We start from the raw sequence: 26013 nt of genomic DNA on the forward strand, positions 1-26013 counted from the left end.
TTGTAAGTTTTTGACAGAGATAACAACACATAAAAATAGATGTTGCAAATGATAATCGGAGTAAATTTAAACATAGATAACTGAAATTACAACACTGCAGATAAGTGTTGCAAATCGTAATCGAAATTTAAAGCTGTGAACGATAATCGGGGCAGTAGTATTTTAGTGTTTTTCTTAATATCATTAAATGCAGTAATTTGCCCTTTAAAGATCCTAAATAAAATTTACTTTCGCACCATCGCAGTATAACATTTCCAAGGTCATTAGTTTTATCTTTGTTCACAATAAACTGTCTTTAATATTTCCCACCATCCAAACAAGAAGGAAGGCAAAAAGCAATAGAAGAAACTGTTCACTTCACTTGAGTTGAGCTGATAGCAACTAAATATTTTTATGCTAAAATAAAGAACAAAACAAACAAAAATATAGCAAGAAGAATTTAACATGCAAATCCTTTGAATAAACGTTAATACACGTAAGTATAACACTCCATTGGAGTCCTGCGCCAACATTATCCCAACCCTCTTTCAACCTCTTTCAACTATTTATTTACTAGCACTTGTGATGTACGAGTGAGTGTTGGTGTTGTTCATTCAGCATGTTAACATTTGTACAAGTGAGATAAAAGTATTTTAATTTTTATTCTATTCTCAGTTGACTGTTCGAGAAGCAAACTCTTGTATCTAAAAAAACAAATGAAAAACTGTTTCAGGTGGTTATATCTTCTACTTGAGACTTTCGTTTTTAGTTTTTGTTGGCATTTCATGACTCCCTGACATTTACACACTTATTATATTTAGATGTTGGTCAATGTCTGTATTGTATTTGTTGACTTTATTACTTAAAGGACAAAATATTGTAAAAATATATATTTGTTATATAGAATTAAATAGAAAAATAGTAAAACTACTGGCTGGATGAAAACAGAAAAAGGAGAAACGCAAAAAACTATTTAATATTAAGATACATATGGGCAATTCCATTATGTCAAACGTGACCATCGAACACATTTAAGGTGAAAATAAAACGGATTTTTTATTTTGATAATAGACTTAACTTATAGCTCTTAATAAATTGGTGTGTTAAGGCTGATTTCGGGAAATTTTTTCGTTTTCATTGTAATTGAAAAATAAGCAAGTACGGTAAAAAAACAAGCGGTTTTCGGAACCAACAATTCAAACGACGATTCCAGCGACACCTGAGGCAATATTTCAATGTGACTAATTTTAGAATGTCTCTTTAAAATGGCTTTGATTTTACTCAAAAATTATTTATACTTTTTTAATTTAATTTTAATAGTACATTTTCTTTCATCATAATATTTATATTGTATCTTTTGCTCTTTTTACGAAATTACATATGTATATGGGGGATTTCATGTCAAGTGAACCAATTTTTGAAATCGATATCTTCCGATCGGGATGAAATTAGCACCAAGGTTAATTCTATTGGATAGTAATTCATACACAATTTTTCAACAAAATTAACAAGAACTCTCTGAGTCAGCTGGGGTCAAAATTTGACATTTTGGCCAAACATGTGTTTTTTCTCATCCATGTAACTTATTACCTATGGTTCCTAGCAAAATGTGTCCCAAATAGTTTATATAGCAATTTCTTCAATCTTTCGAAAAAAATAAAAAAAATTTAATATTTTTTTCCGAAATCAAAAACTTTTTTTTAGTAAAATAGTTTTATGCTAAATTCCCAATTTTTTAATTTGATAAATTCACTGAAATTTATTGTTTTGGGGGATAAGCTAGTTCCTATGCGCATTTCACTGGTTGCTTAGGCCAGATCATCAGGAAACCTTTTCCCAAAAGGCTTTAGAAAAACTAAAGAATTTATACAAATAAAACTATAGAGTGTTTGAGAATTACAGACACTCAAACTTTATTTGTAAAAATATCAATGCTTAAACAAAACACCAACAATAAACCGTGATTTATCTTTTCTTACATTTCCTTACTTATTTTTTTCTTAAAAGAAAGCTTTGATATTTTCCTTGAAGACGTATTTGGTCGCTTAGTTTAATATCTAACAAAATAAATGTTTTGTAACTCAAAACATACAATTTTTTACTTTTGTTGCAAAATCTAAATTTTTTCAAAATTTTATTTTTTTTTTGCTTAAAATAAAGCTTAAGTATATACCTTGAAAACCTTTTTGATCGCTTAGTGAGATGCGATCAAAAAATAAATATTTTGTAACACAAGATATAAAATGTTTGCCTTTTTTTGCAAAATCGAATTTTTTTTATTTGTTTGCTCAAAAGAAAGCTTAGCTCCATTTCTTTAAGAGGCTTTTTTGCTCAAAAGAAAGCTTAGGGCTTTTCCATTAAGACCTATTTGATCGCTTAGTGGGATGCGAGTGGGATATCTATTAAGTCCTTAATCAATATTGTTACCCATGAGTATTAGCATTGACAAATATTTAAGTAGGGTGTCTAGTTTATGTAGAAACTCGGCTGATATAATTTAAGTGCCTTTAGTAGTGTTAACATAATTGATATATTTTATTTTCTATTTTGGAATATACTCTTCGTACTTCAACTAAAGCAACAATATATTTATAGTTTAATCTAAATAAATAGCGTGAGTTGGCGAAAAATAGAGAAAGAATAAAAAAAGGATGAGTAAAGAAAAAAATGCTTCTTTAATTACAAATAGAAAAATTAATTGTAGGACTTGGCGGATGGATGGTTTTTGGCCACAATTTAGTTTAAATTTTAACCTCATCGTAAAGACACACAAAACGCGCAAAAAACACCAAAATTAAACGAAAATAACGGAATAGTTTGTTGTAAAATTTCTTAAATTAAATGTATTTAAGCACGCATGTCTAACCCTACTATCAGAACAAACAAGCACTAAATTGCAGGATAAATTGTCCTAATTGTTGTCTAACAAACGCAATACAATAAATACAACTGTATACAAATTAAATTTCGACATGTCCTGTTAAATGCAAAATAGTGCTTAAGCCTTAAAACTTTACATGTTCTTCCTTACAAATTTTATGTTGTTCTATACGCAACAACAACAACTACTGCTACTACGAATACAACAAAAACAACGACGAGTGCTTCAAGTACAACAAAAACGAAAGGGTTTCATCAACATAAAAGAATTTTCGTGTCTTAAAGTTTAATCCTTTAGCGGCGATATGAGTCGCCTTACACGCCAAAATAGTCGCAATAGTATTATAACCGTCGAACTAATTCAGTTTATTATACAGTACCGTGCCAAGGAGACCAAGAAAAGGTGTGCAAAAATAATATTTTTATATATATTTTGCTGCGACTATTTACTTACCACATACTACAAATGTATTTACATACATATCTATGAGATGATTTGTCTAGTCTGTCTTTCTCTCTCTGTGTGTGTGAGCTAACTTTCAGTTTAAATTTTAAATGTTTAAAAAATATAACGAATAAAGTGTTGAAAAAAATTAAACAAAATTTAAGAAAATTATTTGAGAAAACAAAACTAGCTAAATGTTTTATTACGATTTCGAAAGGAAAGTGTTTAAATTTTGATATTTAAAAACAAATGGAAAATATTAATAATGATGCACCCAACTAGTTAAATAACTAACAGTGAAACGATAAAATACTAAAATAAAATTTACATATTTATGTATATTTGTATGTGGCTGTAAATAAAACAAATTAATATTAAACACCAATTAAAAATACAAACAAAACTAACAATTGAATTAATTGCAAACAGAATTATGGGATAGTGAAATATATAATAATTTTGTAATAATGTTTTTTAAATTAAATGTACATAATTTAATACATTAGTGGTGTTGTAAAAGTTTATTTGATAAAATGCATTTTGAAATGTTTGCATTTTTAAGGTATATCTTATTTATACACCTTTGTAAATACTGGAAATGTAAATAGATAGGGCAATCTTGGACATGAATAATTTTTAGATGTTTGAATTACTTAAAATACTTATAATTAAATTATATAATAATAGAACAAGAAAAAGTGCAAAATTTTACTTCCAAACTACACTCTAATAAATTTTCATGTAAATTTCCTACATTAATAGTAGGAAACTTTTCTCCTTCTATAATTAGGGTAAAAATACATGTTGTGTGTAAATTCAAATATTTTTTTTATAATAAATAAGTTTTGTTTTTTTTAGAAATAAAATTTTGACAATTTGTATATTAAACGTTTGAATTGCTTTACACACTTTATGTGTAAAACTTCAATTTATGCACAATATATGTAATTTTAAATATAAAATGCTTATTATATTATAAAAATTTAAAATAAAACATTTTGTTTGTATTTTTGCTGAAAAAAGTATGTAATTGATTTTGATAAACATATTGTGCTTAAATTTACGCATATTGTGTAAGTTTACATGAAAACTTACTTACTTTATAGTAGTAGATTTACATGAATTTTTTAGAGTGTACTTTTCATTCAATTTCTCTAGATTCTGGAAGAAATAGGAACCAAATCAATCAATCAAATATATTAGACAAATTTTCGGGGCATTTGTGGATTATATACAATTTTAGATTATTATGACAAGTATAATAAGAACGTTTGCGTAAATCAGTTAATAACAGAGCAAGTTTAAATATGCACAAAAGAAATTTTAAATAAGCAAGCAAACGGGAAAATATGCTCACAAATATGCAGAAAAAGCAAGGATAGGAAAAATCAAAAATATAAGTTTAAATTAATTTTATTTTAATAAACATTTTAATAAAGTGTTTTTGCGCTTTCCAAAATGAAATTATCTTTATTTGTTACAAAATATAACATTTTTAAAAAAATTAACGTCATGACACAAATTTGCCTTGGTTACTACCATTCAAAGTTGAAATTAAAAAAAAATAGGTTGAGACAAACTCAAAAATTTAGAATCTTACATTAATATGCCAGTGAATTTCAAAAAAGTTCAGGAAAATCGTCAAATCTTCATTTTTTATTTTTATACCCTTCACCTTCATGATAAGATGTAATTTTTACAATATAATTATCCGACCCTATAAAATATATATATTCTGGATCCTTATAGATACCGGAGTCGATTAAGCCATGTCCGTCTGTCTGTTGAAATCAACTTTCCGAAGCCCCCAAATAACTTACATACTCTATTCATACATCAATATATTCCAGAAGGAAAAAACCAGGACAACCTATTTTTGACCTATATCCGGATTACTAAGTCATTAATATAGACAATATGGATATCTAATGATAGATATTTCAAAGACTTTTGAAACGACGCACGGTACTATGTTTCATAGACAAAAGTCGAAAATAAATGTTTCTTCCAAATTTTAATAAGACATATATAATTTGATAGCTAAGAAGACAACTAATATACGTATCCAAAAATTATTTTGATATGGCTATATTTATTATTGAGAGATCTAAAGTCAGAAAATTTTTCAGGGAAACGAATGTGCTTTTGAAGATAGATTTACAAAAAATATTATAAAAATTTAGGTTTTTGAAGAAAATGTTTTTTGGTTTAATATTTTAAATAACTATGTATACATTCAATAACCAGAAAAAATTTAGTTGTGAAATTTCACTCATATAATGTTTTTACATAGCTTTAAAAAGTGCATATAAAAAAATTAAAAAAATATCTCACTTTGGTGGAAAATATAATGCTTATTATGGTTCATTTTAGTATAAAATGTTAATAATTTTCCAAATTTAAAATTAAATTAAATTTAAATTAATATCAATTGTACAAATTATGTATTTCAAATTTTAAATAAATTTTCTTTAAAAATTTGTTCTTTTTTTTTGTCATTTTCAATAATTGGTTCATTGGAGTTGCTAAGTATTGTTTGTAATGTTTATTAATATTTACTATAACGCCACTGGTTTTTATCTCTTAAAAAAATTACTCTAAAATTTTGGAATTTTGTTATACTTGTTGGTGATAATAATAATATTGATTTGTAACTAATAAGTGATGATGTTGTTTGACAACATTTTAGTAAAATTAGTGCATTGAAGTTCGTTGAACCTCTTACAAAATTTAGTTTTGTATCAATATGTTTGTTTTAAAACATTTAGACTTGATTGATTGCTGGTTTTCCGCATCTTCAAGTAAAAGAATAAAGGCCCAACTATAATATGCATAAGCTAGCTTAAGTTAATGTCAAAACCGAACGAAAAGACTGTCAAATGCTTAAGAAAATCCGAAGAAACTTTTAGGTGGCCATAATGTACTTATGTGCATTCAAAACAATCTAGCCCCATTTGCACATTTATGTGCAACACGTAATTAAAAAAATTCGTATTTCTTATTATTTTATGAAAATAAATTAATTTTCTTCATCCTTTTCATTTTTTCTTTATTTTCTTTGTATACAATAAACAAACTTACGGAATATGCGACCAGCTTCGCTCTTTGCTTAAGCAAATACAATTTGACGAAACTCTCTTAAGTACATTATAGTTTGACACATACGTTTTATATGTATTCGAACAGTTGCTTAAGCTGACTTAAACTAGTGTATGCATATTATAGTTGGGCCTTAATACAAATTTATAAATTTGTAAAAAAAAAAACAATAAAATTAAGTAAACAGTGCTAGTATAAATGTCTTTAATAATATAAAAAACAATCCTTAATTATAAATTACGAAATAAAAGCCACGGAATATGAATGTTTAATTTACCATTTTTAGAATTATATTACTTCAGTAAAATTTTAGCAAATTTGAGACTAATACGGTTACATTATTTAATTTAATGTAATTTAAAAAAAATAAATATATGTATTTCCAATAAATAAGTGGTTTTGTAATTATTAACATTTATTCAACAATAGAAAATTGGATAAATAAAGTGAATTTTCGAAAGAATACTAAAAAATTGTATTTATATTTGTATAAAATCGTCAAACGAATTTTATATAAATTAGGCAAAAGATGTCCTTGTTCTTAAAATTAAATATGATACACAGTTAAAGACCTTAATTTTAGAGATAACAGAAAATCTGTTAGACATTTTAATCAATATTTTAGCTAAAATTTAATTTTTAATATTCAGGATATATAGCAGGTGGCAAGTCCTTCATCAGCTTTTGCTGAAAATTTGTATTTTTTTTAATAATGTAACAGGGTACTTGTGTACCAAATTTTATATTTCTACGAAAGCTCCTACTTTTGTCCATTCGTTATATGGGGACAAAGCACTGTGCGACGTATAAAGACCATAGGAAGTTGGTCTTATTTAAAAAAAAAAAACAATTCGAATTTTTTTTTTCAAAAAATTAAAAAACAACTTTGGAAAAAAAATAAATTTTGTTTACCTAAAAATATTTAAAACTAGCTGACCCGGTGCGCTTCGCCACCCCAATTAGAAGAAAGAAATAGTACTATCAAGTCTCACTTTGTGAATCTAATTGTAAATGTCTGATTTCATATTTCTGGGTCCATTATTATAGAAAATGCAAAATGTGTTCCTAATTTTAAATTTTTATGTTTATTATATAAAATATTCAAAAAGTACCATTGCAATAAGGAAATAGTACCATTGATTATCACTTTTAAATTCGCATTCACTAAACCATAACCCGTCAAGCTTGAATTTTAGATTTGTATATCATTTCCTATATTATCAACTAATTTTGTTTCTATAATACTTAAGATTTAATAAATTATCACAAAACCGAAACCGATCGGTTTTTAATTTTTTAAAACCGAAACCGCGGTTTTGAAATTCTTCGATTTTTTGGAAACTCTAGGTCCATTATTATAGGAAATTCAAAAAAGTACCATTAGAATATATAAAAAGTACCAAAAATCCCCCAATTGTGGTTTCCCACTCACTCGGGTCCATATAAGCTTAATTTCATGGCTTTAGGTTCATTGGTGTAGAAATTACAAAAAGTACCATTTGAATAAAGAATAAGTACCAAAAAGTCTCCCCCTAGACTTCTCACTCACTTAGGACCATATATGTTTAATTTCATGTTTATAAGTCCATTGTTATAGAAAATTCAAAAAAGTACCATTAGAATATAGAAAAAGTACCAAAAAACAGCCACTTGCGGATTCCCACTCACTCTGGTCCATATAACCTTTATTTTATATTTCAAGGTTCATTGGTGAAGAAATTACAAAAAGTACCATTCGAATAAAGAAAAAGTACCAAAAAGTCTCCTCTAGAATTCTAACTCACTTAGGACCATGTATGCTTAAATCCATGTTTTTAAGTCCATTGCTATAGAAAATTAAAAAAAGTACCATTAGAATAAACAAAAGGTACCATGAGGTATCCGCTTGAATTTTCAATCACTTAGGACCATATACGCTTAATTTCATATTTAGGTCCATTATATTATAGAAAATTCAAAAAGTACCATTAGAATATAGAAAAAGTACCAAAAAGCACCCACTTATAGTTTCCCACTCACTCCGTTCCATATAAGCTTTATTTCATGTTTCTAGGTTCATTGGTGAAGAAATTACAAAAAGTACCAATCGAATAAAGAAAAAGTACCACAAAGTCTCCCCATAGAATTCTCACTCACTTAGGACCATATATGCTTAATTTCATGTCTCTAAGTCCATTGTTATAGAAAATTCAAAAAAGTACCATTAGAATATAGAAAAAGGACCAAAAAGCCCACACTTGTGGTTTCCCAATTCGGTTCCATATAAGCTTTATTACATGTTTCTAGGTTCATTGGTGAAGAAATTACAAAAAGTACCAATCGAATAAAGAAAAAGTACCAAAAAGTCTCCCCCTAAAATTCTCACTCACTTATGACCATATATGCTTAATTTCATGTTTCTAAGTCCATAGTTATAGAAAATTCAAAAAAGTACCATTAGAATATAGAAAAAGTACCAAAAAACCCACACTTGTGGTTTTCCACTCACTCGGTTCCATATAAGCTTTATTTCATGTTTCTAGGTTCATTGGTGAAGAAATTACAAAAAGTACCATTCCAATAAAGAAAAAGTACCAAAAAGTCTCCCGCTAGAATTCTCACTCACTTAGGACCATATATGTTTAATTTCATGTTTCTAAGTCCATTATTATAGAAATTTCAAAAAAGTACCATTAGATGAAAAAAAAGTACCTATAGTACAGTTCACACATTTTGGTACCTAAATATTATCCCCTATTCCTAACACTAACTTCACTCAAATACATAGCAGCTAACTTTAATGTCGATAACTGAAATAATTTAAAATTTTAAAAAAGTACCATTAGGAGAAAAGTACCAATTTCCCTTTTCTTACTTGAACACCCCTCAAGTTTGAAATTTAAAAATATTCCATTTTGCCAAAATTGTTTATGCTATAGGCATGTATCAAAATATTAAAATCTGTGTTAATGTGCCCAAGAATAAATATGTTTTAAAAAAAGTACCAAACTGTTTACCCGGATTTGGCCCAATATACACCTTGGTACTCGAGTTCCAAATAACACCCTGTTAGTTAATTTTTGTATGAATCCAGGAACCAACGTTAAAAAAAATTATCAAAATTGGCTTAATAATTTCAAATATAATGTATTTTCCCGATTTTATCCCCTTTTTGGTACCTTTTTTATCCCCATTGAGGTGGTAAAATTTCATTCAAATAAATTTCTGTAACGTGGTGGGAGCTCATAATAAAATATTCGTATGTCTATGTCAAATTATAGAAAAACATATTTTATGAAAAAGTACCAAAAATTAACACAATTTTTATCCCTTAAAGGTTCGAATTTCCAAAAAGTACCAAACTTATATTTTTTGTTTTTTGTTAATTAAAGAATACGATTTAAAATTTGTTTCTATGTTTATTGGTTTAAAAGATACATAGGGTGCAAAAAAAGTACCAAAATACAGTTTTTACCCGTTTTCTCCCCTAAAAGTTTCGAATTTCCAAAAAGTACGAAACACCTGTCAGCTTATTTTTTAAATGGAGTAACATGCTATTTTAAGTTTGTTTGTATCTTTATTAGTTTTGAAGATATAAGGTTACCGAATTTACCCGTTTTTACCCTTTTTTACCCCCTAAACGATCGAATTTCCAAAAATCACTTCTTATCGGATCGTTTTGGGGAGGGAGGAACCCACAGTTAAAATTTCGTGATTCTAGCTTCAGCCGTTTGGGCTGTGCGATGATGAATCAGTCAGTCAGTCAGTCAGTCAGTCAGTCAGTAACGTTACTCTTTTATATATATAGATAATTTTTAAAATAAGATTCGGCACAGCCGAATATACTAGCTGTCTTACTCGCTTTTAAATATTTTGCGTCTTAATTGATGCATACTAAAAAAGACATCGAAATGAAAATTGCTTCAAACCCCAAATATTAAAATATTCTGGGATTTTACCAAATACATTCTAATTTTGTTTTCCTTTTCAAACAACGAAACCAATTACAAACAAAAAAAAAAATTATTTCACTTTTCAATTTTAATAAAAAGTAAGTAAGTAACATTTAGAAAAATGTAGCTAAATTTATGAACAATTTGTTGCCCAGGTTCACTTTAAAACAAAAATGTAAATACCAACAAGAAACTTTATTTTACGCGCAAATTGACGTCAGTTGCATTAAAGTGATAAGGGATAAACTAAAGCGTCCATCCTTCCTTTAATATCAAACAACATTTACTAGCTAATACAGAAGTTTGTGAGTTCTTTTAAACCCAGTAGTTGTGTGCTATTTATATTATAGATTGTGACTTAAATTGGAAGTAATAACGAAAAACTATTCTAAAAAATCTTTAAAAGTTTTGTAAAATAAAAAAAAACTTAACTTAAGTTTGCTGCCACCACCAAAGTCATCGAGAAAAAGTTACAAAGAAAAACAAACTTAAACTGAAACTGAAATAAATAAACAATATTTTAACATCCTTTCTATTTGTAAATCGTTAAATGCACTTATACAAACAATATTATTTTTTTAAACAGCAAAGAAGAAAAAATGTATAAGAAAAACATTCGTTCATTCATTTTGTTTTGATTTGTGTGTGTTTTTTTTTTTTTGCATTTTATTCCCGTTCATTGATGCAGAGGAGAAGAAAAGAAAACTAATGTTGGGATGGGGAAATAAGTAAACTAAAAATATTGGAAACAAAACTTACAATGTTAGAGGGAGCAAATAGCGAATGCAACATTCTTTCTATGAACTTTATGTGTTCATTGAAACTTTTCTTTCGATGACAAATTAAAATGAGTTTATTCTCAAGTTTTTAAAAGAGAGTTAGCACTATATACGAGAGTGGGTCAATAAGTCAGCGAGTTTAGAAAGTTCCCGGCTCTTAAAAGGACTGCTCCTGTCAACAGTCATATATTAGTTGACTCCTGTCATTGATAACAGACTACCTCGTGACTTGAGGAGAAATTGGAAAAAAAGTGAATATCGTCTGCTCATTAAGCATTATTTTTGCTTAAACCAAGGCTATGCTTGATAAATACTATGGGAACTATGCACCATCAATTTCAATGGTAGAAAAGTGATTTACTGAATTTCGTTTCTGGACGCGCAGTTGAGGTCTCTACCCGAAAGTGCGAGAGATTGTGGAAGCCATAGGCATCTCACATGGATCAGTGAATTCAATTTTGAATGATCATGAGAAAGCTTCCCACACCATGACTGGCGCGTTTGCTCACAATAGTATGCACAAAAGGGTACACACACGTGTAATCCATGAATTAGGAGATTTGACTCCAACGATTAAATCATCTCACAAAAATTACCTATTTTGATGACCTCGACAAATCTTATTTTTTGAAAGGGATAAAAAAAACGTTGGACAAAGTGCATAGAGCTCAAAGGATTAAAGTTTACAAGACATATCTTTACAAATTGCAAAATAAAAGATAAATTAATTCAGTTTTTCACTTTCAAATCTGAAGCTTTGGACTTATTGTTGTTGGACTTATTCAAACAATTTCTGATTCTCCCACACCGTGCCATGCGGAGCATTTATTTTAGAAGTACAAATTCATTGAAACATCTTTTCACATTCAATATTTGTTTTGTTTTCAAGATTTCTTTTTTTTATTAGCTTTCTTGTCACTCATGAAGTTATACTTTTCTTTTGTGTTTTTTCAAAAGAATTTGGTTGGTTGGTTATTAAAGGAATAATATAAAATATATGAGAAGAAATTATCTTGAAACCAGAGTTTTTGTGTTAATATTTACTTTTGTTCTTAAACTAGCATTAAGCTATGGACACTTCAAGATATACTATTTTTATTTATTGTATTTTTTTTATTTGCACAAACACCTTTTCTGTAAAAGTTTGAAAAATTGGGTTGAAACTAAGAAACTATTTTTCATTATTTGTTTGTGGTCCTGATTGTGAGTTACAGACCACAAACACATTTCGAGTGAATAAACATCTGTAAGAAGTTTTATAAATTAGTTGATGTTTACACAAAATTTAATAAAACAAGTTTCTTAATATTTACAAGATTTGCAGTTTTGCTAATATTTAGTTTTCGTAAGTAGATTAGTTAGCTATTTTTCAACAAAATTATATAGTTTATTTTAGAAACTAAATGTATCTGGCAGTTACAAGGAACATAACTTTAGAAGTTATAAACTAATTTTACCCACTCCAATAAAAAAATACCAGAAACAAAATGGCTTGAAATGAGTTATTAAATATACATAAATGTAAATCTGTATGTATGTATGTATAATAATGTTGATACTGGAAACGGAAATGGTAGTTGGAGTAAATATAAGTGAGCATGTGTTCACACTGTTATTATTAAATTGTGTACATTAATATGTATAAATTAGACATGCCCTTAAAAAAATGATTTTCTTTGGATTCTTTAGTAGCTAAAACTAATTGATACAAAATTTAAGGCCAATCGTTTAACTAGATACCGTGCCGAAAATCTATTGATTCCCGGCATGGATTCTGCAGTAGTTAGTTTTAGCTTCTAAAGAAAAAATGGCACCCATCCAACAAAGCAAAGCTGTGTTTTTTAAAGGCAGGTCTAATGTACATACATATTTACAATATCCTGTGTGTGTGCTGTTAGTTCTGTGTGTCAAATATATCTGTACATTCATTTGATTGAATCTGAATGAGTGAGATGAGTGAATTATAGTCTGTGTGTGTGTTTATGCGATGATTTAGTTTATCAAATTATTTTTGAAAACTTAATGATATGATTGACATTTGGCAATATCAGTTTATTTTAATTTTGTTTTTATTAATTGCACGCTTGATATTGGTTGAAAATTTAATACGCAATGAAATGTGATATATGTATGTGAATTATTTGTTATACACACACACACAATTGTAAATAATGTCAGAGTTCATGGTTTTAAGTAAAATGTATTGCATTTACAAATTTGTAATTTCATTATATTAGATTTAGTAAAATGTTAATAATTATACAAGTTTACAAAAAAAAAAATATTTGTTTTTTTTTTTTTGTTCATTGTTTTTTCGTGTTTTTTCTGTAAGCCCAGATTTTCATTTATTTCGATAAATGGTCCATTCATATATCATATTTAGCCAAAAAATCTCGATTTAAAAAAACACTAGTTAGGACATTTCTATATTTAGGTAACGATATTTAAGAAAGACTAAGTAAAAGTTGCTAAATACGTCACAATTTTAAGAAAAATTTGCAAAAAACTAAATAAAGTCATTTAATGATTGAAACTTGAATATCTTTTAAAGTATACGAGATAACCTAAATAATTTGATTTATAAAAGCAATAACTAAAAATGTTCGTATTTGTACAAGTTACGACAAGTACAGTCTACTAAACTTCTCAAACCATACACCCTGTATCTCACCTTGTATTCTAAGAGGGTAGTTGGAAATTTTACAACTGAACCAATAACACTCTGCTACAAAATGACTCTTTTTGTCAGAACTTGAAAAGCTACCTAATGGGGGTTGTAGGCCCAGGTGAGGACATACAAAAAATGTTTTCAAAGATTTTGAAACACCCTCAAAATTTTGAGATATTTTGAAAAAACTGTTTTAGGGTAACTCACACATTTTTAGACTGATTTCAAAATTACATATATACATACATACAAATGTATGCACATACAATGTATGCACAAAATATATATCAAAAAAAATTGCGTAAGTTTTTATAAAAAATTTCGCTTTATTTTTTTCGTAATTTTTCATATTCAACAATAGTTAATTTAATTTTTTTCTATGAAAACCTATTCTTTCTGCACAGTGTTTTAAATGGGAAAAAATGAGATATTACTTGTTAAAATCGGTTATATAGTTGCAATAGTTATTAAACTTTTTTTTAAAAAAGTTCGAAAAAATTTACCTAGTAAATTCAAAATTTTACAAATATTTTTTTTTCTGCAGTTTTTTGTTTATTTTTATTATATGCGCTGGGGGAGAAAATACTAAAAATGGTGTTAATTAAAAGTTGAATAACTTTTAGAATTTTCATACGATTTGAATAATTAAAACCATATTTTATTAAGAACAAAATTTTCTATATATGTTTTATAAACTTTCATATCAAAATAAGCAAAGAAAAGCGACTAAAATCAAAAAAGTTGATAAATTTTGTTTTTCTTTTAGATATTCTTAACAAAAATAATACTTATAACTTAAAAATATATCAAAAAATGCACTTCATTTTAAAGCGTAATCAGTTTTCTTTCCAAACCCGTTAAAAAAATTTAAAGTCGAACAAAAACTGACTAAGCTACAGGTCGATAAGTCGACGAACATCAATGAAAACGGTTTTTTCAGAATAACTTCTGATTTTGAGGGTGTTTCTGAAATTTTTAGAGACAATTTGTAGTGTACTCAGCAAGACCTATAACCCACGCTAGGCCGTTTACCAAGTCTTTTTCCATCGTAATTTATAAGATACAGATTTATTATTGTGTAGCATTTGAATGTTAGGATACTATTGTTGGACAAATTAAAGTATTTATAAAAAAGAATTAACACTTTTTTTCCGAATTGTAGTGATATTTTTTTTAATATATTAATTTTGAGTTGTGCCAATTTTTCTATCAAAAATAACCAAGTTATAACCAAAATTCAAAATAAAGTATCATCAAGTAAACAAAATAACGTATACGCTTTGAGTAATTGAATATTTTTTGCAGTCTTTATAAAAATTTAATGAAAAATCTTTTTTTAGTTTAAATAAGTAGTTGTTAGTAATTCATTCAAATTTATATTTATGATAGTTTTTTTTTTTTGATTTTAGAAATCAAAACAAATCAAAATAACGTCAGACACATAGCATAAAGTGTACTTTGAAAAATCTAGTTTTTTTATAAAATATAAAGTTTCAGATTTGAAAATTTTGGTCTAATATCTCAGTAGTTTTCATTTTATACCGTTTTTTGCCTCTCCTATAAACTTATGAAAAGTTATTTTGCATTTTAGATGGCGATATGTATGTTTCACATCATGAACAAAAACCTTGTAAAATAGTGTTATTTAATATTACTTATATTTGGCTAAATAAAAATGCAAAACAACGTAACAACAAAAATACCAAAATTCAATGTTTGATTGATAAACTAAAAACTAATAAAGTTAATAATTATGTTTGTGTTAACAGTTTTTGTCCTTTTGTTGTTTAATTGAAATTGAGTTACATTTTTTTAGCCATTGAGAAGCTGTCAGTTACAGTTACTGTCAGTAACAGTTGAAGAAATTTATTTTATTTAAGAAACTGAAAAATTTTAAGTTGTTGTTTCGAATGTTGTTTTAAATACCTATTTGTTACATTCATAACAGAAAATATTTTAAAAATTATACGAAAACACAACGTCAAATGTGAATTGCCTAAATATTTATGAAAACTTTAATTTTTATTCTTAGTAGATAATTTTACTGCATGCTGTTTTTGAGTATGTTTTTTGGATTGAAAATCTTACCTATATAATGAAATTACAACTTACTACTCGTATTTATGTGATCCTTGTATTAGAAAAATATTTTAAAAAACATAATACACACCTACATACATACATATATAAAAGAAAAACCCTTAAACACTTAATAATTATTAAATTGTTCCCAAAAACACAGTAAACCAGACAGTAGAGTAAATCTTTGAAAGAAAAAGCATGTAAAATGTCCTCTAATACTCATACTCTGCTGCCACCTTCAACATTTATGTATTTGATTTAAGCAAATTCATATTAAATCACCCTCCTTTCCCCTCAAAAATTAAACACATACAATACATTAAATACTTCATAAAATAATAAAAATATGTGAAACTACATACATATACATACTACAATATATATTTATAATTTTGTAAGGCACCCACTAAATATTTAACATGATTTGATTAAATTTTTCTACTCTTTAGTTTTTTATTTTTAATATAAATTTTTATAAGTTTTCTTTAGAAATAATACATTTTTTATTTTGTTCTCGCATTGAAGCTTTAATCACATAATCTAGAATAAGATTAATAGATTACATTCTTTCAGTTTCTTTTTTTGAAAATAAATTTTTAAGGATCTTATTTTTCTTTTTTGTTGTTTTATCTATTTCAGTAATATTTTAGAAAACAATTCTTTAGTTTATATATTTTTTTATATTGTTTTTAGTTTATGTTTCCTATTTTACTGGAAGCTGTATTTCTTTTTAGTGATTTTCAAATAATAATACAAAAATAAAGAAATTTATATGAGAACTCGTTTACTAATTAAAGTTATTTTCTTCTTTTCTTTCCTTCCCTTCTTCCTGTTGTACGTTAAACCTTAATATCCTTGAAATTTCCTTTCCTCCTTAATAAAACGACATCAACGCCAACATCGACACCATCAAAAACAACAACAACAACACAATAATGTCATTTAACGAAATTACTTTGTTTTAATACAAAAACAAAAAAATCAACAGACGTCTTGCCGATGAAGATGATGAACTTTCTGAAGTGCAACCGGATGCTGTACCGCCAGAGGTTCGTGAGTGGCTGGCTTCCACATTTACACGACAATTGGCAACAACACGCAAGAAAAACGATGAAAAGCCCAAATTTCGTTCGGTGGCACATGCCATACGTGCTGGTATATTTGTGGATCGTATTTATCGCAAAGTATCCAGCACGGCATTATTACAATTTCCAGCTGAAGTTGTCAAAGTACTTAAGGTGAGTGTAAATTGAAAAAATAATTGCATCAATACACACAATTGAAAAATGAATGGGTACAAGTTAGAGATGCCAAACGAGATTGGATTTTTCAATAAAGGGATTCAGGATAATTTAAATGTAAATCACAGGAATTATCGGTAATTTTGTTGAAAAACAATAAATTGGAAAGAGAACATAAATAATATGAATTATGAATTAGTTTGATAACAAAAGCAGTATATTATTGTAATAAGGAGTGAGATCGAAAAAACCTTAACACGCGTTTTTCCTTAAAACATTTAACCCTAGTATTATTTGATGTTTTTTATCAAGTTACCTTTGAAAAGTATGTCAGTTATTATAGTTTAATGTGAATTATGTTCATTTGTTGTTAATCTGATTAAAAGGAGTGACGAGACAAAATCCGTACTAAAATTATTAAATATTTTCTACAAAATCCAACTTGGTCCTCCAAAAAGTTGGCCAAACAATCACGGCAGACCGTCAAACTGACCGTCATATGTTATTAAACAGTATCGGTTTCATAAATACAAACGGTTTCATAAATACAAACGGTTTCATAAATACCGAAATTTTCATCAAGGAATATTTACAAAAGAGGATGCGTCCTGTCACTAAGGTCTTGAGTGGTACAAGAACAATAATGTGGTATTTGTACAAGATAGACAAATGCCCCAAATTGCCTGGAGCTAAGACCAGTGGAGAGATATTGAGCTCTTGTTAAACGAGAATTGAAGAGCACAAAAAAGGTGTCCAAATTTGTGGTAGATTTTAAAATTTTTTTGTTAAAAACAAAGTCTGAGATATATATATTATTAGATACACAAATTGTCTATATTGTCCCGGTTTTTCCTTAATCTCAGCCATTTTCCTTATATCTCCGCCATGTTTGGATACATTTGGAAACATTCTTGTTTGGCACAGAAATTGGGGAATTGGGGATTTTTGACCAGAAATATGAGTGATCACAGATCGAGCTCCTTTTCTTGATTAAACGCTTATTGGCCAAGTTATTAGCGAATTTAGATATTTTGAATTTTTATATAAAAAAAATCGATTTTTGGTCAGAAATATGAGTGATCACAGATCGAACTCATTTTCTTGATTAAACGCTTATTGGCCAAGTTATTAGCGAAAACCAATTTTTGGTCAGAAATATGAGTGAGCACAGATCGAGCACCTTTTCTTGATTAAACGCTTATTGGCCAAGTTATTATCGAATTTAGATATTTTGAATTTTTATATAAAAAAATCGATTTTTGGCCAGAAGTATGAGGGATCATCATCAAAACGGGGTCCCTTCGACTCTACTTGATTGTTCGCACGTAGTGAACTACCACGAAAACCATGAGGGATCACAGATGTAGCTCCTTTTCTTGATTAAACGCTTATTGGCCAAGTTATTAGCGAATTTAGATATTTTGAATTTTTATATAAAAAAATCGATTTTTGGCCAGATATATGAGTGGTCACAGATCGAGCTCCTTTTCTTTATTAAACGCTTTGCCAAGTTATTAGCGAATTTCGATATTTTGAGTTTTTCTATAAAAAAATAATTTTAGTTCAGAAATATGAGTGATTACAGATCTGCTGCGAGCGGCCAAGTTATTAGCGAAGTTAGATATTTTGAGTTTTTATATAAAAAATAGAAATATGAGTGATCACAGATCGTGTTCCTTTTCTTGATTACACGCTTATTGGCCAAGTTAATAGCGAATCTAGATATTTTGAGTTTTTATATAAAAAAATCGATTTATTTACTATCGGCAGATTAAAAGAGTTTTTGTTTTATAATCGGAATCCTTTTTTATAGAATGGCTGGCAGTTTTTGAAAAGAATAGAAAATAACTACAAATGCAATAGATTAGATAAAAAATTGACATTTTATTCTATTCCACTTTTTTCCTTTCAGACTTTGGACGATTGGTGTTTTGATGTATTCGCTTTAGCTGAAGCCGCCAATGGCCAACCTGTTAAATATATCGGCTATGATTTGCTCAATCGATATGGTATTATACATAAATTTAAAATTGCACCCGCTACCTTGGAAACCTTTCTGAATCGCATCGAGGAGGGCTACTGTCGCTATCGTAATCCATATCACAATAATCTACATGCGGCGGATGTCACTCAAACTGTGCATCATATGCTGTGCCAAACTGGACTCATGAACTGGTTAACGGATCTGGAGATTTACGCCACTCTATTGGCGGCTCTTATACATGATTACGAGCATACTGGCACGACCAATAATTTCCATGTGATGTCGGGCTCCGAGACGGCTTTGTTGTATAATGATCGTGCTGTTTTGGAGAATCATCACATTAGTGCCGCCTTTCGTTTGCTCAAAGATGACGACTGCAATGTTCTGTCGAATCTGTCGCGCGAAGAGTATCGTGAACTGAGAACCTTGATTATTGATATGGTTTTGTCAACAGACATGTCTTTCCATTTCCAGCAGCTAAAGAATATGAAAAATTTACTGACGCTCAACGAAGCTACGGTGGACAAGTCGAAAGCTTTGGCTTTGGTCTTACATTGTTGTGATATTTCACATCCTGCCAAACGATGGAATCTACATCATCGCTGGACGATGTTGTTGCTAGAGGAATTTTTCCGTCAAGGTGATCTCGAACGAGAGCTGGGTCTGCCCTTTAGTCCTCTGTGTGATCGCAATAATACCCTGGTGGCCGAGTCTCAGATTGGTTTCATCGATTTCATTGTGGATCCCAGTATGTCCGTAATGGCCGATATGTTGGAACATGTTTTGGCTCCAATAGCGCCGATGTGTAAAAATGTTAATGCCAGCATTGATGCTGGTGATGTTCCTGTCGATGGACCAACCTCTAATGCTAAGCATTCGTTGCGCAATCGCTCAACAACCTGTGAGGCCATAGAAGAAAGTAATGAAAACAAAACGTCGGATGATAAACCGACGATTCAGAGTTCCGGAGTGGCAGCGGGTAGCAGTAGTACAGCGGCATCGGCATTTAAACAAAAGTTTACCATACGAAAACCATGGATTACATGCCTAACGGATAATAAGAAAATTTGGAAGGAACAAGCAATAAAAGGTATGTAAAATTAAAAGTAATTAACTTGGCACAATTAAGTGCACAGAAAACTTTTTTAACAAAAAAAATAATGTCGCATCAATCCTTGTAAAAATACTTTTTAGAAACAACTAATTTTATTTAATAAAAAAAAAACACTGAAATTCAGTTTTTAATACACAGAAAAGTATTTTACATAAAATAGAAATAAAGAGAATAGAGTATGTATACCTTTTTGTGTATTTAAAACAGAATTTCATTAATTTTTCTGTTATTTACCTAAAGATTAATTGTTTAGGGGGTATGTATAATTTTCTGTGCCTCTGTATATATAGAATAGTCGAAAATGTCATTTACATGAAATAAACAATTAATTTCATTAAAATGTACGTATCGAAATCTTAAATTAAATGGTTCATTAAATGTTTGAGAATAGTATGCAGTAAATAACTGGCTGTCCAATTATTTTCAGACGCCGAAGCTAGAGCAATTGCAGCAGCATTAGAAGAACAAGACAAACCAGCAATTGAGAATTAATTTGTTCTCTCTCTTCCCACCCTACACTCAAGCAGTCTCTCTTCGAGCAAAACGTCCTTTGGAAGAATGTGAATTTAAGCAAAAAAAAAACTAACACATTTTGAAGAAAAAGCTCAAATAATGAAATTAAATATAAGAATTTTATGAAGAAAAAATAAAAAAAAAACAAAATATACCAGGAGTCTTAAATAATCTCTTAGAAAAGCCATAAACAAAATGAACAAACATTTATTATTAATAATTAATTAATTAAATACTTAATTTAATTTTAGAATTTCTTTAAGAACTTATTGTAACAATATAAATATTAAACAAAAACAACAAACAATTTAAGAAAATAATTTTAAAAAAACCAACAAAAACACCACATGAATACGCTTGATAAATATTTTATTTATAAATTTTGTTATTTCCACTTTTTTTTTTTTGTATTTTAGTTTTTGTAAATAACTTTAATATTGAAAACACTAAAGCAGTGTAACAACTGCAACATAATTGTATAAAATTAATTACTAAATAATTAATAATTAAAAATTAAATATTTATGCTAGAGAATGTATTGTAATTGTAATTGTATGTATGTATCTATGAGTTTATGTAAGTACGTTACAAACAAACAAACAAGCTAACAAAATGCGAGTTTGTTTTAATTATTGTTTTATAGAAAAATAAACACAATGTTTATTATTATATTAAATACAATTATCATTATTATAATTAATACTGTTAGTCTTAATTTAAATATTTTTTTATGATTGCATCTCCTTTTTGTTTTTTTTTAATATTTCTTTAAAACAATGCACAATGGTTGTTGTCAATCGTAATATGATTACAAAATAAAATTTTAATTTTGTTAAGAATGAGATTTTTTTTGTTTTATTTTTGTTTCTTCGCAAAATTGTATTGTCATGCTGACTTTTCACCTGCGTTCCTTAAAAAACATTTGACAAACATTGACATTCTCATACAGTTTGTCAATAGTACTGAAAAACCTACTAGAAATTCAGGCGTGTCAGCAGATTATTTATATAGATATGCTTTGATAAAAGGATATGTATTAAGTAATGTTAGAAAAAGAATGGGTGTAGTTAGAACAATGTCCAATACTCATATACATACATATAGGACACTTATAATTCCATAAAACACAATCGCTTTATCATTAATATTAAATCCTAACTTAATATGACTGACATGCATCCAACATGTAAATGAGTTTGAATTGAAGAAATCTTCCAAATTTCAATTATTTGAAAATTTTAAAATTAATATCGGCAAATAATCTCTGAAATAGCTTGATTAAATGTTTTTATTTAGTATCATTCACATCGTTCGACAACAAAAATATAAAACACATATCGTTAGCTTAGTGAGCAAACGTGTCAAGTTCACTTTTTATCAAAACTGAGATTTTAATAAAATAGTATTTGTATTTCTCTCTTTGTTATATTTTTTTTTTTCAAAATTGTAAAAATTTTAGTCAAAATTTTAGTGGAATTCAATATAACTACGTTATTAAATATATAATAGCGCCAAATGTGTTTTAATATTTGGTTTATTTTAATTAATTTAAATCATAAATTGTTTAAGAAAATATTTGATAATTTTGAATTTTATTATCATCTCAACTACTGATATCAAAAACGTTGATACATTACCTTTTAAGACCAATGACAAAAAATATTTAAAACGTTTCTTGTGACTCCTGTTACAGAGCTGTAAATGAATCATTCATTTTTGATTTTAATTCATTATGAATTAGCTAAATTTTGAATTAATTCATTGAATTGAAAAAATGAATTGAATGAAATTTGAATCAATTCAAACGAATTAGGCAGAAATGAATTTCAATTCATTTCCAATTCAAATGAATTTGTAAAAATGAGTTGCAATTCATTTCCAATTCATTTGAATTGAATTGATTTTGAATTAATTCAAATGAATTTGTAAAAATGAGTTGCAATTCATTTACAATTCATTTGAATTGAATTGATTTTGAATTAATTCAAATGAATTTTTAAAAGTGAATTGCAAATCATTTACAATTCATTTGAATTGATTTTGAATTAATTCAAATGAATTAGAAAAAAGAATTAGCAATTCAAATGAATGAATCAAAAATGAGTTGCAATCAATCAAATTCAAGAAGCAATTAATAAATTTTGAAATTTTGTGACCCACGACCACCCAACGACAAACTTTTTGCTAATATTTATGTTATATTTATTTCAAAAAAATAAAACTATCTTCAACAAAAAAACAATTGTGTTTCATAAATATGCTAAACAGATACATACATACATATGTATGTACATATGTATATTAAATGAGCTACATATATAAGGAATTAATTGCATCAACTAATTATGCTATTATTTTAGTTACAAAATAAGGCTAATTATATTTAATTAGAATGCATCATTCACCTTCAACAACAATAACTTTTCAAAATTATCATCTGAAAGAGATCCACGTTTAGGGATGTTTAGAATAGAGGCGTACGAAAATAATCTTTCAACAGCAGCTGACGATGGTAACGGCGTATTAAATTTAAAGAAAGCCTTTTTAACCGTCGGATAATTATGCAGCATACTTAATGATTTTGAAGAATCTGCTAAATATGCTGCGAATTCCGCTTCCGCGGGAATATTGAGTAACACTGTATTTTCTGGAGTTTCTGTAATAAATGTTAAAATATTATGGTTAATGTTTTTTAAAATTATTCTGCAAAGCGATTAGATAATTACCACAAATAGAAAAATCGAAGTAATTTAACATGTTACTCTCTGAATTGGTTGACGTTGTGATGTCCTTATCAGACATTTGTTGAACAGCATCCTTTGCCATTTGAATAATGTCTGCTTCAGTGCCAATATCAAAATTTGGGTTCAAAGCTTTTAACCACAGACACTTAATTGGTGGACAAAGAAGAGATGCCACAATTGCTGTTTTGACGGTTGCATCTAAGTTATAGAAATTGTTAAATCTTTTTTTCGTCGCCTCCATTAATTTTGTAGCCATATTTTTCAGATAACCACTTCCATCTTTCAATTGTATTTTGGCAAATTTTATTTGAATTGTGGCTAAGGATGGCAACAGATAACCAAATAACATGCCGTCGTCTTTTTGGAGAAAGTCTATAGCCTCTGCTATTGGTTGCAGAAGCTGTAAGTACTCTTCTAAATATTCAAAATCACTGTCTAGAAAAATTTCAATATTTAACTTTTGGCATAGATCGTAGAGCTCGAACTTATGGGACAGTAAGTCTTTTATACTATCGTATAAAGAGTTCCATCTTGTTGCTACAGGGTATTTTAACTGAGTCCCCAAAGATCGCACTATCTGTTCCGATGACTTAGGCCTGTTAACTTTCGCCCACAGCAAGCTGCACTTTCTCAAAACCTAACACAAAAGCAATTTTAAAATTGAGAATAAACCTGAAAAACCGTTAAAGTATTTTGGCAAAATAAAGATTTGACTTACTTGCTTATGCTTTTCATAAATAAAGTTCTGTGATTTAATAATTATATTGAAATCAGTTGTCGCGACTAAATTTAGTGTGTGGGTTGCGCATCGAATATGATTTGGTAAAACCAGTTTCAAAGCACGATTTGATGAATCTGTTAATTCTTCATCCAGAATATTGTCCTCGTCTTCGTTGGTTTCTTCGCCGAGAACGCCGAATTCTTTGAAGGCCTTAACGAAATTCGATCCGTTGTCCGTTGTTGTTGCTACCAAGTTGCTAACATTAAGACCGTATTCGGTATGAATGTCGTTTATAATTTGACCAATCGATTCAAAAGAATGGGTACCTCCAAATCGTTTGCAAGTTAGCGAAATTGACTTTCTTTCAAATTTTTCATTCAGCCAATGACATGTGTACCCAAAAAAGCTGCGGTGCTTTGTAGACCAAATATCTGCTGTGGTACAAAAAAAACTTCCACTTTTTATTATGTCCTTGATTTTAGCCTTAAAGGTGTCAAAAGTTGAGTCCATTAGCTTCATTGCGGTTGGCCTACACATAACTTTTAACGTCGGATTTGCAAAATGCATCAATTCTTTAAATGAATTTGACTCCACAAGTGACACAGGTAGCATATTTTTAGCAATAAACTTAAGGACAAGTAAGTCAAATACTGATTGTGTTTTTGGAGCTTTTTTTTCAACTTTCATCATCAACTCGTACTCATCATATATTTTTTTATGTTGCGTGCGTAGATGGCGAATAAAATTTGATGTCACATTCAATGAGCCTGATAATATCTTATCGCAATTGTTGCACTTTGCCATGACTTGTCCTTTATTAAGTTTACTTATAGTCTCCATACGCTGTAGAAATAATGTCAAACTTAATAATTTATAATTTTAGAAGCAAATTTCAAACCTTTGTTTTAATTGAAAAAAAATGTCCAAAAAGCAAACTCCTAGGCGAGCATTTAGTAGATTCTGACGATGTTGATTCTAATAATGTGCTGCTATCCGTCATATCTGCAAGAGCAACGCGCGAGATTTTAAAGGAAGATGGTCCGTCTTCATTTGTATCATCAAACAATCGTTTTCTGGTTATTTGTTGAATAGAATATGTTGGATCCATCGACTCATCATCATTTGAGAAATCACTTGCTGATGACATTTTTAATAGTTAAACAAAACAATATTAATTTTTTGATCAATCACAAGAAACTTTAAACAATATATTGACTCTCAATCACAAACAATAAACTATAATCAAAGCCATCTTTGACGACTCAAAGACATTAGAATCTTTAAAATTCGATTGAAAAATTTTCAAAAAAGAAATTTTCCACAATATACAAATATTTAAACAAATAATTATTGCTAAAGTTTAAATCTAAGAATTTTTTGTCTTTGGACTATATTAGGTGATATACAAAACGTCTTTTACATAAAAAATTAGTTGAATAACAAAACGACAGTGATGCTTACTGTAGATTTACTTACAAAATCAATTCAAATGAGTTGGAAATGAATGGCTAATTCTTTTTTCTAATTCATTTGTATTAAATCAAAATCAATTCAATTCAAATGAATTGGAAATGAATTGCTAATTCTTTTTTCTAATTCATTTGAATTAAATCAAAATCAATTCAATTCAAATGAATTGGAAATGAATTGCTAATTCTTTTTTCTAATTCATTTGAATTAATTCAAAATCAATTCAATTCAAATGAATTGGAAATGAATTGCTAATTCTTTTTTCTAATTCATTTGAATTAATTCAAAATCAATTCAATTCAAATGAATTGGAAACGAATTGCAATTCATTTTTACCAAATTCATTTGAATTAATTCAAATT

General features: G+C 28.3%; 1 protein-coding gene across 3 annotated transcripts in view; it reads left to right on the forward strand.

Moving 5' to 3' along the window:
* Pde1c (Phosphodiesterase 1c) overlaps positions 1–21555 on the forward strand; it is a 193724-nt gene extending 172169 nt beyond the window's left edge. For all 3 annotated transcript variants that reach the window (XM_065500772.1, XM_065500769.1, XM_065500770.1), the window contains 3 exons: positions 16853–17102; positions 19018–20179; positions 20631–21555. In XM_065500772.1, coding sequence (XP_065356844.1) covers positions 16853–17102; positions 19018–20179; positions 20631–20695 — 1477 coding nt within the window. In that variant the 3' untranslated portion in view covers positions 20696–21555. The remainder of the gene's footprint in view (positions 1–16852; positions 17103–19017; positions 20180–20630) is intronic.
* The last annotated feature ends 4458 nt before the right edge of the window (positions 21556–26013 follow it).

The sequence above is a fragment of the Calliphora vicina genome, chromosome 2 (genome assembly GCF_958450345.1).
Source record: "Calliphora vicina chromosome 2, idCalVici1.1, whole genome shotgun sequence".
Taxonomy (NCBI): domain Eukaryota; kingdom Metazoa; phylum Arthropoda; class Insecta; order Diptera; family Calliphoridae; genus Calliphora; species Calliphora vicina.